Source organism: Catharus ustulatus, chromosome 4 (genome assembly GCF_009819885.2).
Source record: "Catharus ustulatus isolate bCatUst1 chromosome 4, bCatUst1.pri.v2, whole genome shotgun sequence".
NCBI classification, from domain to species: domain Eukaryota; kingdom Metazoa; phylum Chordata; class Aves; order Passeriformes; family Turdidae; genus Catharus; species Catharus ustulatus.
The window spans coordinates 24,701,340-24,717,689 of record NC_046224.1 but is presented as its reverse complement, the minus strand read 5'-3'; the positions used below and the strand labels follow the sequence as shown (position 1 = coordinate 24,717,689).

Genomic DNA, 16,350 nt, shown 5'->3' with positions numbered 1-16,350 from the left:
GCTGGCTCGGGATGAGCTGAAGAGCACCTCGCACTAGCTCTGGACACCATGAGGAGAAGCACAGCAGTCAGAAGGAAGAAGTCTCACAGCCACTCTTGAATTCTTGTGACACCACAGATTTAACATCATCAAATCCCACTGCACACCTTCCTCCTGAAATTCAGCCGGAGCACCACTGTTGGGAACTAGGCTACTCTAGATGTAAAGCTGCACTGTTCAAAAATGAAGAGCCTCTGCTCAGCATCTCCCTGCCTTCTAAGATGAGGAGGCTTGGGCTGCACATCAGGGATAGCAAGATCCAGAAGGTGGACACTGCCTTTGAAAAGCCTGCAGAGCTGAAGGGAGCAGTTGAGTTGTTTGAACACAGCCCCTCCAAGTGGAGACAAGGCAGAGGCTGGTCAAATGCACCTGCTTCTTCTTCTGGCTGGGGGACACATCTGTCAGCAGCATATTAAATGGGGGATGCATGAGCTCTGCCCTGTTCTGCTCCCTGAGTTCCCAAACCTGATGCAGCTTGGGGTGGCAGGGGAAATAGGGTACAGGTGTGTGTGCATGGGAAGTTCTTGCAGAAGCATATGCTCCATGGGCTCCTTGCTCTGCCAGCCTCAGGCAGGAGAGCCAGAGGGGAAAATTCAACGTAATTGTGTGCCCAGGCCTGTCTGATCCCTGCATCCAGGAGCAGGCCCCCACACTGCCCTCATTTGCTTAGGCAACATTTTCTCCTAGTATCTCACCCACCCCACATGACAGAAGGTCAAATGCAGCCAATGATGCATAGCATGGAGTATTGGACACTGAGTCACAACCCACAGTGCAGCCATACTCAGCAGACAGAGCATTTCCCAGTTTCAGTCTGGCACACACACTCCCATCCCACACACTCATCCACGACCTGTTGCATGACATTCCCCAATCTTCAATGAGGGAAACGCTGGAAAATTAGGGGATAAATATACAGGCTGCAGGTGACTGCACTTCAAAAACCTTCCTTCTGACGGACCTGCGTTTACAGGGTATAGCTGTTTCACCATTGGCTCTGAAAGCCAAGAAGCAGAACACGGGTCCCATCAGTGGGGCTAAAAGCATGACAACAAGGCTCTGTTGGGAACAGTCCCCAGCCCACCCTGTCGCCAGCCATGCCTGGGTGCTGTGGCACTGCTCAAAATTAAGGCAGGGGGGTTGCTCACAACTGCACAGCATGAGCCATCACCCTGAGGCAATGCTCAGGCCCAGCCCTGCTCCTGTTGCACTTACTAAGACAGATGAAGCCAGAGGGACTAGAAAGGAGCCTATGAAAAGCCAGGTCCACCCTTGGGAAATCTGCGTAAGCCAACTCAGCGTCTCTCTCCCCCTCCTCTGGGGTCACAGTTTTCTTTTTATCCCTAGCTCCAAGTCCACCGTGCCCCAGCACTGGGATCACTCCGCCCTGCTGCTCCTCACCATCACCAGCAGCAGGGCAGAAGCTGGCTGTAGTGCCAAGTGGCAGGGACTGAGCAGCCAGGCTGGAGGGAGGGCACCACAGGACTGCCTCCTCCCGCTGTTTCACAGCCTGCACTTAAGCCAGCACTGGAGTTTCCTAGGGAACCTGAGGCAGCTGCAGCCAAAACGGGATTGCTGGCAATGGGGGATTTTCAAGGCTGGGCCAAAACCCATCTATTCAAGCTCATCATGCCACGCTTGAGCCAGCTGCACAGCCGAGTACACGTGCATTCGGCACTGGGGCACTCTGCAGAGGGAATGCCTCCTCCCTGAGCCGCGCTGGAAAAGAGAGGCTGCACACGACTGCATCCCTGAGCTCCGCGGGCAGCTGCTACATTATAGATCCCCAGCAAACGCTTCACTAAGTCACATTTTGTTGTCGCCGCAATGCGGGGATGTGTTCATCATCCAGGCTTGGGGATTTGCTGCAGCTGGGCTCCCCGATTTGCTTCAGGACACCCAGGTTCATGTTGCCAATTGCTGCTCAGATCACGCTTGAGTGCCCGTGAAAAATGCCTTTGCAAGAGGGTTTTTCTCCTTCTCTCTCCTGCTGTTCTTTAGAGCCAAACTGTATCTCAGCAAAATCCAGGCTCTTGAACTACTTTTTTCTCCCCCAATACTTGTGCTCTTTAATCATGCCCTTTCCATCTGCCAGCTGCAACACTGCAAGTAAGGGATAAAGCAAGAATGGGTGAGTCTGTTCACATTTTCCAGTGCCTCTGTCGACTCCTGAGCACCGAATGCACAGTATTGGTCATGGATCTGTTCCAGTCTGGAGCTGATCTCACCAGTAGTGCTGTGAATGATTCCATCGAGGCTCCCCCTTGCGGGCTCAGAGCCCTCAGTGCTCACTTCAGCCCCATAAGTTCAACCAGGTCTCTCTAACCTGGCAGGTCTTCCTTTCCCTGTTTAGCTTCCAGCTACAAAACCTACCAGCCCCCAAGTCACAGCTACAATGAGGGCTTCCATCAGTTTTATTTCATCTTTGTCTGATGCAGATAAAGCAGCAAGAGCATTCCCATATTCTCAGAGCACACCCCAAATGCCCCAGACTTTGTTGAAAAGAAGCTATCAGCATCAGCAGACCCATTTGAGTCTTACACAGGGTGCAAACAGACACTCCTCACACTGTGCAGAAGGGCACTGCTACCTGCTCAGTCAAGGGATCAAGACACCCCTTGAGCTGGGAAGCAAGGCTTGAACACAAGGAAACAGGGAACTGCACAGCTCGCCTCTAACTCTGGTATTTGCTTCTCTCACTTGTCTCGCTGAGCCAGTTGCTCTAATGACAGAACCAATGCAAAAAGGAAAATTGGTATACAGAGGTCAATTCCCCAAGGGAAGAAAACGAAATTATATCCCCACGCTAACCACCAGGGAAACTGAGGCAGCAAGCATAGCTGAGTATTTCCCCGAGTCTTGCTTCAAGACATGCTTAATTGCAGAGATCTAGCCAGCAGGTTTTCTGATCCCTTATCCAGCATCCTGTTTCCTCATTCTGCTCCTGTAGCTGCAGAAGGATGCCTTTGATCACCGGGGACAGGTCTTCCTACAGCTGAAAGGGAAACTGCTGAAAGAAATGGAAGGGAGCAATCCTGGTGGATGATTGCATACAACAAGAAAGTGCTGCATATGAAAGGGAAGGAGACATTTCCTATTAGATTAAAGGAGCTCAAACCTGCTCTCCCTCTAGAGAAGCATGCAACTCTATACTTGCCTCTCTAATTGCAACTCTCTGCTGGGAAAGGTGCTTAAAAGTATTGCAAAAGGAAGGAGATTAGCCAAGGTCAGGGAATGGCAGGGCTGCAAATCCAGATGATTGCATAAAGAGGTGCATGGTCCTAGGGGATGCCAGGAGAGGTGCTGCCAGCTTGTTCCAAGAGAAAGTAGCAGAGTGAAAACTCGGCTAACCCCCCAGGAACTGGCTGCTGGAGTCAGCCAGGGCAGGAAAACAAAAACAAAAGAGCCAAAAAAAGGAACAAAAGACTGCAGTACCAAGCTTCACAAAAGTGAAAGGTCTCTGGCAAAACACCTTGCCAAAGAAAAAGGAATGTGATGGGGAAAGGGAAGCTCAGGGCCTGGGCCAAAGCTGATGACCCAGGAGGAAGCACACATAAGCACATCTGAAAAACATCACAGGGTTCACATAAACACACACGGCAGAGAAACATTGGGACAGAAAGGGGGTGACAGGGTGGTTCTGGCCGGTAGAAGACAACCTGGTGGGTGGAAAACCCCTCTCCCAGGCAGACCGGCCACTCCTGTGAGGCCTTTCCTCCCCGATGGAGAGGGACTTGGCCTGTTTGGGAGTCACCTCGAATGCTCGAGCAGCCGGAGCGCTCGCTGAGCCTGGGCTGCTCAGGCAGGCACTCCCCTGCCTGCTGGTGCCCTCTGCGGGCGGCTGCTGTGGGGCTAGACAGCCACAGACTGCACCCCTCTGCCAAACCTGGGATCTGCAGCCGTGTGCCAAACCCGAGACTTGCATTCCTCTGCCAAACCTGGGATCTGCAGCCCTGTGCCAAACCTGGGACTTGCATCCCTCTGCCAAACCTGGGATCTGCATCCCTGTGCCAAACACAGGGCCATACTCTGACCCCACGAGCTGTGCTCATCCAGGCCTCTGGCTTGCACGCCATCACTTTCCTCCGCAACTGGCTACTAGCTAATTATAGCTCCAGTACTTTCCCTCTGGAGCGGTGTTAATTACAACTTGGAGCGCCTCGCTCCATCCAAACCTAGCTTAAAATTCCAGCTGTCGGTAAAAATAAATCGGGGGGGAGATAGGTTGTTCCTCACACATCATCTAGCCGATCTTACTGGGAGCAAAGATTCAGATTCCGGTCTCTTTTTCCACTGGCTGCACTTTGGGTCCTTGTTATATGGAAAGCAGATGTTCCAAAGGGGAAAGAGACTCCTAAATCTATGACAAATAAAAGCTAGGTCGCCGCTGACAGGACTGTTATGCACGAGTTCTCTCACCATTGTTTGCAACCAGCCGAAAAGAGGTGCAGCCTTCCATTCATTCTGGACTTGGTAACCACTGGATGTTGCCAAAGAAAGGAAAACAAACAAGTTTGAGACTCAGACAGACCGAAACCTGAGCAAAAGGGGGCTGTGTAAAACACCAGCCTGCAAAACCTCTCATTCAGAGGTATCGCTGTGGGGGATGGAGCGATGCGTGCCTTCTATGCAGATCGTACATGACCTGGAGGGCTCCTAGAGATGACTTCAGGATTCTCAGAAAAAAATCAAAGGAATTGTGACAGGCAGGGCTGACTCATAAGATTAAAATAACCTGCGTAAAACGTGCCTGAACACAGCAAAGGGAAGGATGTTGCAATTTTCTATGAAAGACACTTTAAAAGGGCTTTGTGATGCAAGACAGTAACAGTTAAAAAAAGAGCTACATTCAGGCGCCAAAAAGTGCTTTTTAATGACCAGCAAGCCTTTACCAAAACAATGGCTATCCATCAGGAAAAGCCATTAGGTGTGACAGCTGGGCAGTTCCCCCGCCAGCGGTGGGATTAGCGGTGTAAATGAGTAACCCAGCACGGGAGCGCGGGGCTCAGGCGCCTGTCTCCACAGCCGAGCCCGGAACGCCGGACGGGCTGCATTGTGCCCTTATCGCCGGGGCTCCGGCCAGCCCCAGCCCCAGCCCCAGCCCCAGCCCCAGCCCCGCCGCTGGCACCCGCACACCGGCGCTCCCCGCAGCCGCTCGGGGTCTGAGAAGCAGGAAAGCAAACTGCAAAAGCAGCGAGTTGGGGAGAAGCCGTGCTGCTCCTGCCAGGTCCCCTGGAGCACAGAGAAAACAGGCAACTGTGTTAGGTGTCACAGTTGCGCTGGCCTAGATCACCAGAGCCACACGGAAAGCGGGGTCAAATGGAGTTTGTTTTCCTGGAAAGCTCCAGCCATTTCTAGAGCATCACCAACCAACGACCCCCGCCTGCTTCACACGCTGCTCGGCCAGGCAGAAGGGCCGGGCCAGGCACTGTCAGAAAATCAGCTGCTATTTAAAGTATAATGCAGGGGACCGCACTTGATGCCATTTATATTTATAATTATTACTGGTCGGCACCTGACCCCAGGTGGCCGCCTCAGTCCAGGCGGGCGCGGACGGCGCATGCGCCGCACCCGGCGAGCCCGTGTCCTTTTAAAGGACATGGAGCTCGCCGCCCGCCGGAAGTGCCCGGTCTCCGTGCCGGAAGTGGCTTCACCTGCCAGTAACACCGGTTCTTCCGGGAGGGGCCGGCTCGCCCGGTTCCCGCGCGGCCGCTGCTTTCCGGCGCTCTGCCCCGCCCCGCCCTCACTTGCCCTCTGTGTCCTTCTCCGGGAGCGCCTTCCGCTTCCTTCCTCTTCCTTCCGCATCCCGCGCCTCTGCTTGCCCCTGCGCGGTGAGCTCATGGTGGAGCGGGAGTGCGGGCCAGCAGGGGGCGCGCTGGCCGCGGCGCGGCGCTCTGCACGGCCGACTTCCGGGTCTCTGTGTCCAGAGGGATCGGGACTCTTCATGGCGCGGCCGCGCCGGGCCCGGCGGGAGGGCGGCGGTGGCGGAGCGGCGCTGCCCCGGTGAGGAGCCGCGGGCCACCGACATGGAGCCCGAGACGCTGGAGGCGTGCATCAGTGAGTGCGGCTGCGACCACCGCTCCCCTCCCAATGGGGCGGGGAGGGCGCGGGCGCGGGGGGGCGCAGGGGTGTGCGGGAGAGGGGCTGGGGGTCGTACGTGGGGGCCGGGGCTGCGGGTGAGACCCCAGGGCCGAGCCGCAGGCAGGGATACGGTGGATCAGCAGGGAGGAGAGGGCGAGAGTTTGTGCACAGGGCTGCCATGGGAAGGGGCGAGTGGACAAGAGTGTGTTTCTCCTCCCACGCCATCCTCTGCTGCTGCACCCGCTGGAGTTGGCAGGGAGGGAGTGGGATCAATGATGTCTCTCCAAGGCATGGGAGCCTGCTTGGGTTTTTTTTCTTACCGTCCTCTCCTCCTGCCCGCAGACAAAGCCACAAACCCCCTGAACAAGGACCTGGACTGGGATGGTATCAATGCGTTCTGTGAACAGCTCAATAAGGAGCTAGAGGGGTAAGTGCTTTGTCCTTTGCCCAGGCTTCTCCAGGTCACAGGCCTGGTTATGATTTCCCACCCAGCCAAATCGAGTGGGATTGTCCCAAGAGCTGAATAGGCATGAAGGCCCTCAAGGTGGGGTTAGCTGGGGGGCCCTAGTCCACTAATGGAAGGTTCCCTCCGGATTTTGAGGTGTCTTAGTGCCTCATCAGCATCTTCAACTTGCAACATGCTTTTCAACTCTGGATTCCCAGACAGAAATGCAGGTACCAGGCTTTTTGTAAATAACCAGAAAGCTTTTCTTTTCCCCTCACTCCTTCCAGTCCTCCACTTGCCACCCGGCTTCTTGCCCACAAGATCCAGTCTCCACAGGAATGGGAAGCTATCCAGGCCCTCACGGTAAGGGCATCTGCAGGCTGGTAGAACTAGATGGAGGGGCAGGGTGTGGAGATGCTCCAGCTTGATTGGAGAAGCATGGGAACCTTTTAATTCCCTCTGAGAGAGCCCTGGAGCACCTGGGCCCTTGGGTGGGAGAGGGACTGAAGGTGGTTCCACAAGTCAGGAGAGGTTACTTGGATAGAATTTGTTCCTAGAAGGATCATAGCCTGTTGAAGTTGAACAGGAAGCTTTTTGGCTTTTGTTGTGGTGGCCTTGGCAGTGCTGTGTTAATGACTGGACTGTATGAGCTTGATGGTATTTTCCAACCTAAAGGATTCAATGATTCTTAATTATGTGGATCCCCACTTTGAAACCCTGGTGTTTGTGACCCCTCTAAGGGTATTTCTTTGGATAGGCTGTTGAGCCATCTTTGCAAAAACTAGCCCCAGAGATAAGAATCTTGCTTCCCTGTGGGAGGGTGCTTGACCACCTGGGAGGGAACAGGGGATGTCCCTTTGTGCTGCTGTAACACACGCACTGTACCTGGTGAGGGGGAAGCAGGAAGGAGCTGGCTCCTGATCCTGCTGCTGACTCCATGCTGGCATTCACCTGGCCCCTCTCCCCAGGTGCTGGAGTCCTGCATGAAGAGCTGTGGCAAGCGCTTCCACGATGAGGTGGGCAAGTTCCGCTTCCTCAATGAGCTCATCAAGGTGGTATCCCCTAAGGTGGGTCGCACAGCATCGTGCTGGAAGGGACTGGGGCCTGGTGGCAGGAGGGCTTTGGGAAAAAGTGGTGGCTGAGCAGAAAGGTCAGACCCCCACTGGAATGTAGGCAAAACAGGACAGTGTTAGTCAGAGATTTAGTCCCTGTTTCCCAGTGAGTTTTCTGGTGGGAAGTGAGTTTTCACCCCTCTGTTCCAGGCTGATTCTTGTTGCAGGAGCTGAGGGCTGGACACGGTGCAGCCAGCACTTGTGAGACTACTGAGCTCATGTGCGTGCCTGGAGTCACCTTCCCTGTGTCCCTGTTGGGCTCTGTCTGTGCTGCATGTGCTCAGAAACCTTCCCCAGCTTTGACAGGACCATGTCTCTCTGGGGTGTCCCAACCTGATTGAGACACTCTGGGAGGGCAAGCCCAGGCTTGGTCAGTGGTGTTCTGGTGAGTCCATCTGAAGGACCAAGTCATTACCTGCTCCTCTGCTGATGCTGCTGTTCCTGCAGCAGAACAAGCTGTGCAGGCTCCCTTATTCAGTCAAGGCAGTGAACACCAGCAAGTGCAGAGTTAAGGGAACATGGGCTAAATATGACTAAGGAAAACCTTTGTCTGCCAGTCAGAGCTTGTGATCTGTGATGATGAATAGCCCCAGAGAGTGACAGCAGCATCCTAAAGTCCTCTTGCTTGGCGCCCTAGAGTATGTCCTCTGCCTTAAGCCACTTGTCTCTGGTGGCACACACAGAGTTTCTGCTGCCAGTGTTCCAGTCAGACCCATGTGAGAAGGATGAAAGATGACTGCATGGCACCTGCTGGGTGCTGGTCATCTGGGGCTCACCTTGCTCAGGCTCTGCCTCAGAGGCCGTTGCCCTCATGCCTCTCCCAGCCCTGTTGTCTCCTCAGTCCTAAAGGGCTGCCTTGCTGAGCAACTTCTTTTCACAGGACCCTTCACAGAAGACCTGTCTGAGCCTTCCCATCTGCCCCTGTGTGTCACTGAGGAGCTGCTGCTGCAGGCTTTCTCACACCTCTTGCTTTTCCTGTGATGGAAACCAGACACAGCATAGGATGTGTTGCAATGCCCTCATGAGCTTTCCTGCTTGCTTCCTCTTTCCTCCTTGTGCCATTGGGAGCAGTCTCACTTCTCCTGGGAGAGTGAGGAGAGGAACAGGCCAGACTTGCAACGGCTCAGATCAGCTTCAAGCCACCTCTTCTCTCTTCCTCTAGTATCTTGGCAGCCGGACATCTGAAAAAGTGAAGTCAAAGATCCTGGAGCTGATGTACAGCTGGACATTAGGGCTGCCTCATGAGGTCAAGATATCAGAAGCCTACCAGATGCTGAAGAAGCAAGGTAAGAAGCAGTGGTCTGGATGGGGCAAGTGAACAGATGGTTTTGCCCTCCTTCACCTCTCCTTTGCCTGGGCAAAATCTCAAACAAGCTCTCCCTTCCCTCTGCCCAGACCCAGGCCGTGTATCAGTCTGACTCAGCACCAGGGTCAGGAGAAGGAGCAGGTGCCTTCGGGCTCCTGGTTGAGCAGAGACAGTTGCTGGTGATGAGTTGCTGAGTTGGAGGGCGTATCTGCTTGCTCACATGGGAGATGGGGCCCTGGAAAGGACTGGGGCTGAAGGGCTGCAAGTGCTTTGGCAGTATATGCTGGAATTTTTTAAGGGAGGATATTTATGGGGAATGGAAACACAATCCAGGATCTTGGATAACAGGAGCTAACCCACACACTCTCAGTCGCAGCTGGACTGGAAAAAAGACCTGGGTGGCAGTGCCATCACTGAGTAGGTGAGTGCTCCTGATCTCTCCTTTGGTTTCTACTGCAGGGATTGTAAAGAGTGACCCAAAACTTCCAGATGATGCTCCTTTTCCACCGCCTCCTCCTCGACCCAAGAACATCATCTTTGATGATGAAGAAAAATCCAAGGTAAGGGCTCTGTGCAAGGAGAGGGACAGTAGGCATCATCTTCCCGCTCCAGTACTTTATGTCCTCCTGATGTGGGAGAGTCAAGGTTCCTGCTTCTTCACTCTGTTCTTCAGAAAATTCATCAAAGGAATGCTGAGGGCCTGTTCCAAAATCATGACAAAGGAAACATCCAGAGAAGTGGGGCATGTGGGTCTGTTTGACCTTTGGATCATTTAGCTGCAGGATGGTGCAAAGGGTGAGGTGCTGACAGTGGCCCAAGCAGGTTCAGGGAGGTTTGCTGCTGTGAGCTTTCCAGACTTCGGAGTTATCTAGCCAATGAGGTTTAAATCCCAGCCCCAGATGATGCTGCTGTTATCTCTTCCCCACCCCCAGCACTGCAATCTGCTTATTGCCCAACCACTTATAGCCACCTGGACCCATCCTGTGTTGTCTTTCCATGTGAACTGTGTCAGCACTCAGGCAAATACCTGCAGTATCAGTGCTGATACATTTAAGCAAGTATTTGGCTCCTCTGGGACTAGTTCTGCAGCAGAAGTGTGATGCCAGTTTGTTGCAAGGGATATAGTTTGCTTCCATGGGTCAGAGTTTGCAAATGAGGATTTGTAGGTGGGCAGTGGGACTGTTCCCTGACTATGGAGAGGGAGAGAAATTGGGACCTCTCCCTCTTCACAGCAAAGAGGCGTGTGAAGATGTCTGAGTAGGAGTCCATTACAGTGCCATGGCAATTCTTGTATAAAACAGGCTTTCTTCTGTCTCAGCATTGCCCCACTCCAGACTTTCCATGGTGTGTAATGGGAAGGCCAAAGCAGGTTTTGAATGCAGGGGATCTTCAGGGAAAGACCTAGCTTGCACAACCAGAACTACAACAGGAAAAGGAAGGCCAGTTGTACTTCTCTCCCTGGTCCCTGATAGCCCACAAGCTCCTGTGCCTGGGCTTTCTAAACGGTTGGAATTGTCCTCTGCCAGATACAGGTTTGGGGTGGGGAGAACTACTGGCTCTAGTGTTGCAAGAGTGTCTCTGCCTGCCATCCCGCAGCTTGGGCTCAGAAGTTCCTTCTCGTTTGCAGACACTGGCTCGCCTCCTGAAAAGTTCCCATCCTGAGGATCTCCGGGCTGCCAACAAGCTTATCAAGGAGATGGTTCAGGAGGTGTGACTGGGGAAGAAGGGAGCTGGGGAGTCATGGTCTGGGTGGCGATGGTTGGCACCAAAGGAGGACTGGTTTTGTAACCTCATGTAGACATACAGAGCTTCTGCCCAAAATTTGTCTGCAGCAGCTGTGAAAGAGTCTTTGTGTGAGTTCTGCCATCCCCTGGCTACTTGGAGGAATTGCTCTGGGTGCATTTTGTGGCCCAAGCCCTGCTGCAGCACTAGATCTACAGCAATTCCATTCCTGTCTGGCATGTTCCTGCCCAGAGATGATCTGGAGTTTTCCACTGGAGTGGGAGCTGTTTTGAGGGCAGTGTTGCTGGGCTTTAGTCCAGGGTAGTTGGCTGGCCTGGCCTTCCTCCTCTCCAAGTTAGGACATCCTTCCCCATGTGCTGCCCCTCCAGGACCAAAAGCGCATGGAGAAGATCTCCAAGAGGGTGAATGCCATTGAGGAGGTGAACAACAACGTGAAGCTGCTGACAGAGATGGTGACAAACTACAGCAAGGGGGAGACAACAGAAAGCAATGAGGACCTAATGAAGGTAAGGAAATCCTTACCGGAATCCTCCTTGGGCTTAGCAGAAATGCGTGACCCTTATCCCCTCATCCTCCTGCCTATTTTGCACACCCAGCTGAGCATCCTGCTCACCTCGTCACTGTTTCTCTGCTCCCCCAGGAGCTGTATCAACGCTGTGAGCGCATGAGGCCCATGCTTTTCCGGCTCGCCAGTGACACAGAAGACAATGATGAAGCTCTAGGTAAACATATCTGCTTTTCTTACTCCTGCTGAGACTGCCCTTGAGGTGACAATGTACCCTGGTGCAGCCTGCAGCAACAATGGGGGAAATGCTCTCTGCAGTGGTTTTGTTTGCAGCAACTTGGGCCTTGCTTTGAAGAAACAGACAGACTTGGGGTATAAAAGTTAATCTCTTCACTGTTTTCACACTTATTTTCAGCGGAGATCCTGCAAGCCAATGACAATCTGACCCAGGTGATCAATCTCTACAAGCAGCTTGTACGGGGAGAAGAGATCAATGGGGAGACGGTGGCCAGTCCCCTTCGAGGTGAGGAGACTTGAAGAATGGGGCAGGAGGGTCAAGCAGAGGGACCTATTGCTGGTTTCCTGAAGAGTAAGAGAAAACCGAGAGAAGTGGAAAAGGGAAACCTGCAGGAGCTTAGAGTGGGGCTGGTGAGAGAATGAAATGGCTTGAGGATGTGACTGGTGCATGGAGAAAGGGAACTGTAAGGGAGAGCAGGGGGATGTGAGGAAAGATGGGAACTAGCCTCACCACACTGCATGAGGACTGGATATCGTTTTCAGATTCTTTTGTTTTTGCAGGCAGCACCTCAGCACTTCTAGATCTGTCTGGCCTGGAGCTTCCAGCAACATGCCCTTCCTACCCAGCCTTGCCCACCCTTTCAGGTGGCTCAGCAGTCCCCGTGCCTGACCAAGCTGGCTCTGTCTCCTTGCTGGATGATGAACTCATGTCTCTAGGTGAGAAATCCAGAGCTAAGGCTCTTTATTCTTTGACTCTACATAGTTCTTCTTTGGCAGGAACACGAATAAGATGAGAACTCTGGTAGAAGTGAATTATGAAAGACGAAGAGGTGTATTTCATTTAGTGTGAGGGAGAGGAGGGAAAGACCGTGCTGTGATTCTAAACTTCAGTCCCATGGTGTTTTCCTGGCTAGTCAGAGAGAGCCTGTAGGGATGTGCCCACTGATTTGCTCTGGGTAGACTGACCTGGCAGGTAAATCAAGAGTGATGCAATGGCCATCCCCAGATAGATCACAAGGGTCGGTCACCCCCAGCTCCTAATGGTTTCTGCTTGCTGTTGAAGTCATGAGCTGACAACAGATGCATGGGACTTCCAGAACTGTTGCCATGAAATCATGCAAGGTGCCAATCCTAGAAGGTTCTAGAGTCCTACTTTGCATGACAAAGTGTCTCTTTCCTAAGATAAGTACTTTTGAGTACAGCAGCATCAAGTAGACAACATGGTCCGTCAGAGTGGTCAACTCAGTATTTTTGTGCCAATTGCAGTGAGAACTAAACTATAAGTGAAGCTATCTGGACATAAAAAAGCCGCTATCACCCTTCTGGCTCTCCCCCATGCAAGGATGGGGGGGCCAGAGATGGGAGACCACATTGGCAGTTCTGCCCTACTGCTTCTGTGTCTTACTCAGGCCACATTTAATGTTCTTACTGATTTGGTAGGTGAGCTTCATGTTTGCTTTTACTCCTGGCAGGGCTGAATGACCCAGCATCACATCCTGTCCAGGCCAGTGACAGCAGTGGCTGGAACAGCTTCCAGGTAATGTGCTAGGAGCTAGGGCAGAGGGTGGGGAGGGTGGCAAAAGCAACAAATGTAGGTAGGGAAACATGCCACATCTGACAGCTGGTACTGATATGCAGCCCTGCTTTGGGGCTCTCCTGTGTGCTCTTTTCACAGTCATCAGACAGCAATGAGCTCAGTATCACCCCTATCACGGCAACACCACCAGTTAAAGCAGATGCTGGTGCATCCTCCCCCAAGCCATCTCCTAGCAGCAGTGGCCTGGATGACCTGGACCTCCTGGGCAAGACACTGCTGCAGCAGTCTTTGCCTCCAGAATCTCAACAAGTGCGATGGTAAGCACTTGGTAGTGCAGTCTCGCATCTCTCCCCATTGTTTCCGTTTCTGGGGTGCTGGACAGCATTTCAGTGCTCCATTCCACTCCTTGCTCTCTCTCCCCCCTTCAGGGAGAAGCAGCAGCCACCCCCTCGGCTCACCCTGAGGGATCTGCAGAACAGGAGCAGCTCTGGCACCACAGCCCACAACCCCAGTGCTCTGCCTGTGCTCCAGAGTATTTCCCCTAACCCCACGCTGCCTCTGACCTCAGAGCTGCCTGCCCCTGCTACACTTGTAAAAGCTGCCACCCCACCAGCAGGAAGTACTGCAGTCCCACCACGGCCTCCTGCCACTGCTCTGCCCCAGGAGATCTCGCTGGCCAACATCACTGTGCCTCTGGAGTCAATCAAACCCAGTGAGCTGGGGAAAAACAGGGGGTCAGGCATGGGGGAATTAAACCCTGCACACATGGAAAGGAAGAATGTGAAGAAACTTCTTGTTTTTTGGGTTTTGTGAAGGCTGAAGAGGAATGGTGTCTCTGTCACTTGTATGGAGTTAGGGTGGTGGGGAAAGGTGTGGCCAGGCCAATTCCCTCCTGGCTGACTGCTGCCTGTCCCTGCGTTTCCCACAGGCAGCATCCTCCCTGTGACAGTGTATGATCAGCATGGCTTCCGTGTCCTCTTCCACTTTGCTAAGGATGCCCTGCCTGAGAGGCCTGATGTGCTTGTGGTGGTGATTTCTATGCTTAGCACGGCCCCGCAGCCCATCCGCAATATTGTCTTTCAGTCTGCCGTCCCCAAGGTAAGACAGCTGCTGGGGTTGAGATCCCCAGACTGGGCCAAAGCATGATTCTACTTCTGCAGGAAAAACAGGGTGGGTGGAGAAAGCTCTGTGGGCATGGGAGCAAATTCTGTTACCTTCAGATTAGCACAATGTTTTTCACTAGACAGTGGAAGCTTCCCAAGTACTGGAGCAGGGCTTCTGGCTGCTGAGTCACCCTCAGAAATGTGGTCACTCTCTTCTCTCACTCTCTCCCTAGATAATGAAGGTGAAGCTACAGCCTCCCTCAGGCACAGAGCTGCCAGCATTCAATCCCATTGTCCACCCTAGTGCCATCACCCAGGTCCTGCTGCTTGCTAACCCACAGAAGGTAACAGCACTATCCCTGCACAAACAGAGGCTGGTCTTGGTGCTTAGGCAAAGCCTCACTACTCTCAGTGTTTCTGCTACTCAGTAACATCTGAGATGTGAATGGTTTGTGCCTCATCCCTTTCTTCCCCTTTTTTCTGACTGCTTATCCTTTTTCTCCCATCTCCAGGAGAAAGTGAGGCTACGGTACAAACTGACCTTCACCATGGGAGAGCAAACCTACAATGAAATCGGGGATGTGGACCAGTTTCCCCCACCAGAATCCTGGGGAAACCTCTAGGGCCACATGCTGCAGGCACTACACTTCATTAGAAAGCCAACCCTGTGGGGCTGGAGCAGCCAGAGGAAATGGGAGGGTGGGTGGGGGCTGGTGCTCACGCTCCATTCTCCAGATGGCCGGGCAAGGGCCAGAGGGAGCGTGCCTCAAGGAGGAGAGCAGAGATGCCAGGAGATGTTCATCTCACAAGACTAGAAGCAGAGTGGAAAGCTTCATGTGTGTGAACAGTTGCCTTCCCTGCTCTTCTGAAGATGACACTCCCTCCCCAGTCTGTCCAGCTTCTCTTCTAACCCTGCTTTCCTGCTTTAGGTGCATAGGGGAACAAGGACAGGGAGCTTTTTAACAACCTCAGCCCAGGGCAAGGCCTAGCAAAGGAAGATCCTTTTCCTTGTCTGCTCCCTCCGCACTTCTGAGCCCTTCAGCTACTTCGTGCTCTATGGTGCTCTCTCTTGTCCCCCTCTCCCCCCTCCTCTGAGCTGGTCTCCTGTGATTCCATCTGGTGGGATCACACTGGAGCTGATGAGGAACAAGGCTGGGCAGAACCTAGGTATCTCTCCAGCACCAGAGAGCAGACAGCTGTCCTTGCTTTGGGGGGGGTCAGGGGGAGTGATGATCACATATCTGTCCTAGCTGCTTACAGAGCTGTTGGTGAGAGGTGGGGCCTCAGGGGCTGGGAAGGGCTTGCTCTGTGCCTTCCCAGCCCCTTCAGCTGGCATTCTGAACCCCTACAGCACGGAGGTCTGCACCATTCCCACAGGCTTTATCATAGCAAGCTTTGGGAATGGTGGCCAGAGAAGGGCATGCTGTGGGGGTTGAGTCTCCCTGCAGCCTCCTGGCAGATGGGGAGAGGAAGCAGCAGTTAGCCTTCCTTTCCCCAGCTGGGCTGGAGAGCTTGGTGGGGCGGGAGGTTCTCTCAGCTCTTCACTGTCCTCTCGCAGAGGGGTGAGGGATGGGCTGGGGGTCGGGAGATGGAGCCCAGCTCATTGCCACAAAGCTCTGCACTGGGGCACGGGGGGGGTTCAGCTGTGCCTTGTGCGCCTTTGCTGCAGCTGAGGGCAGGCCTGGCTCCCTGTGGCAGGGAGGGGGCTCACCCCAGCCGCCTGATCACTGTGACACAAGAGCTGGGATCTGCAGGCACAGAGGAGACTGAGGGTAGCACATCTCAAGCAATCCCCACTCCCATGGGACTTAGGACCATGGGAACTGCTTCCCATCCCTGAGCTGGTTTGGAGAGGCCTGATCATAAAAAGTAGAGGCAAACTGTGCTCTGCATTGGCTTGCCAGAGGTGGAAGGAAGCATGTGTGAGCTGGAAACGAGCAGGGTGCCTTGCGCTCCTGGCTCAGGGCAGTGAAGGTGATGTGTTTTAGAGCTGGGCAGAGTAAAGGCGAGGGGGAAGCAAGGTTTTTATGCTGGGATTCTGCTGTGTCTTACTTCCCTTTCCCGTCTCTTCAGGGTTTTGTATGGGTTTTTTCTTTGCAGATCTTGTTTGGTTCTTGAATAGACTTGTATATATTTTCAGTGCAAAATTCTGTAAATGGAAGAAAACAAACAAACATTTAAAATGAGACGCCCGGCGCGAATAATCTGCTGTATTTATGGGAAATAAAGAGTTCTTTCCTGA

The 16,350-nt window shown here is 53.3% G+C and overlaps 2 protein-coding genes across 3 annotated transcripts in view; one reads left to right on the top strand and one right to left on the bottom strand.

Annotated features, from left to right (window-relative positions):
• The window catches only part of LGALS2 (galectin 2), a 17,879-nt gene extending 11,872 nt beyond the window's left edge, over positions 1–6,007 (bottom strand). The window contains exon 1 of one of the 2 annotated variants that reach the window (XM_033058110.2): positions 5,694–6,007. In XM_033058110.2, coding sequence (XP_032914001.1) covers positions 5,694–5,985 — 292 coding nt within the window. In that variant the 5' untranslated portion in view covers positions 5,986–6,007. The remainder of the gene's footprint in view (positions 1–5,693) is intronic. The other variant, XM_033058111.2, reaches the window with a different exon arrangement.
• GGA1 (golgi associated, gamma adaptin ear containing, ARF binding protein 1) lies at positions 6,002–16,350 on the top strand. The gene is made up of 17 exons (XM_033058108.1): positions 6,002–6,096; positions 6,463–6,547; positions 6,853–6,928; positions 7,534–7,632; positions 8,840–8,963; positions 9,443–9,543; positions 10,611–10,691; positions 11,095–11,232; positions 11,367–11,448; positions 11,647–11,754; positions 12,030–12,185; positions 12,941–13,005; positions 13,144–13,322; positions 13,434–13,717; positions 13,934–14,103; positions 14,342–14,452; positions 14,621–16,350. Exons 1-17 carry the CDS (start codon positions 6,066–6,068, stop codon positions 14,729–14,731), a joined length of 2,001 nt encoding a protein of 666 aa, XP_032913999.1. The 5' UTR covers positions 6,002–6,065; the 3' UTR covers positions 14,732–16,350.

What these genes read in the sequence shown, in the direction of transcription:
- GGA1 (XM_033058108.1), top strand. Translation starts at nt 6,066, where the DNA reads ATGGAGCCCGAGACGCTGGAGGCGTGCATCA. An exon ending in AAGCTATCCAGGCCCTCACG is followed by an intron (nt 6,929 to 7,533) that starts GTAAGGGCATCT and finishes CCCTCTCCCCAG; the next exon opens with GTGCTGGAGTCCTGCATGAA. An exon ending in AGACAATGATGAAGCTCTAG is followed by an intron (nt 11,449 to 11,646) that starts GTAAACATATCT and finishes ACTTATTTTCAG; the next exon opens with CGGAGATCCTGCAAGCCAAT.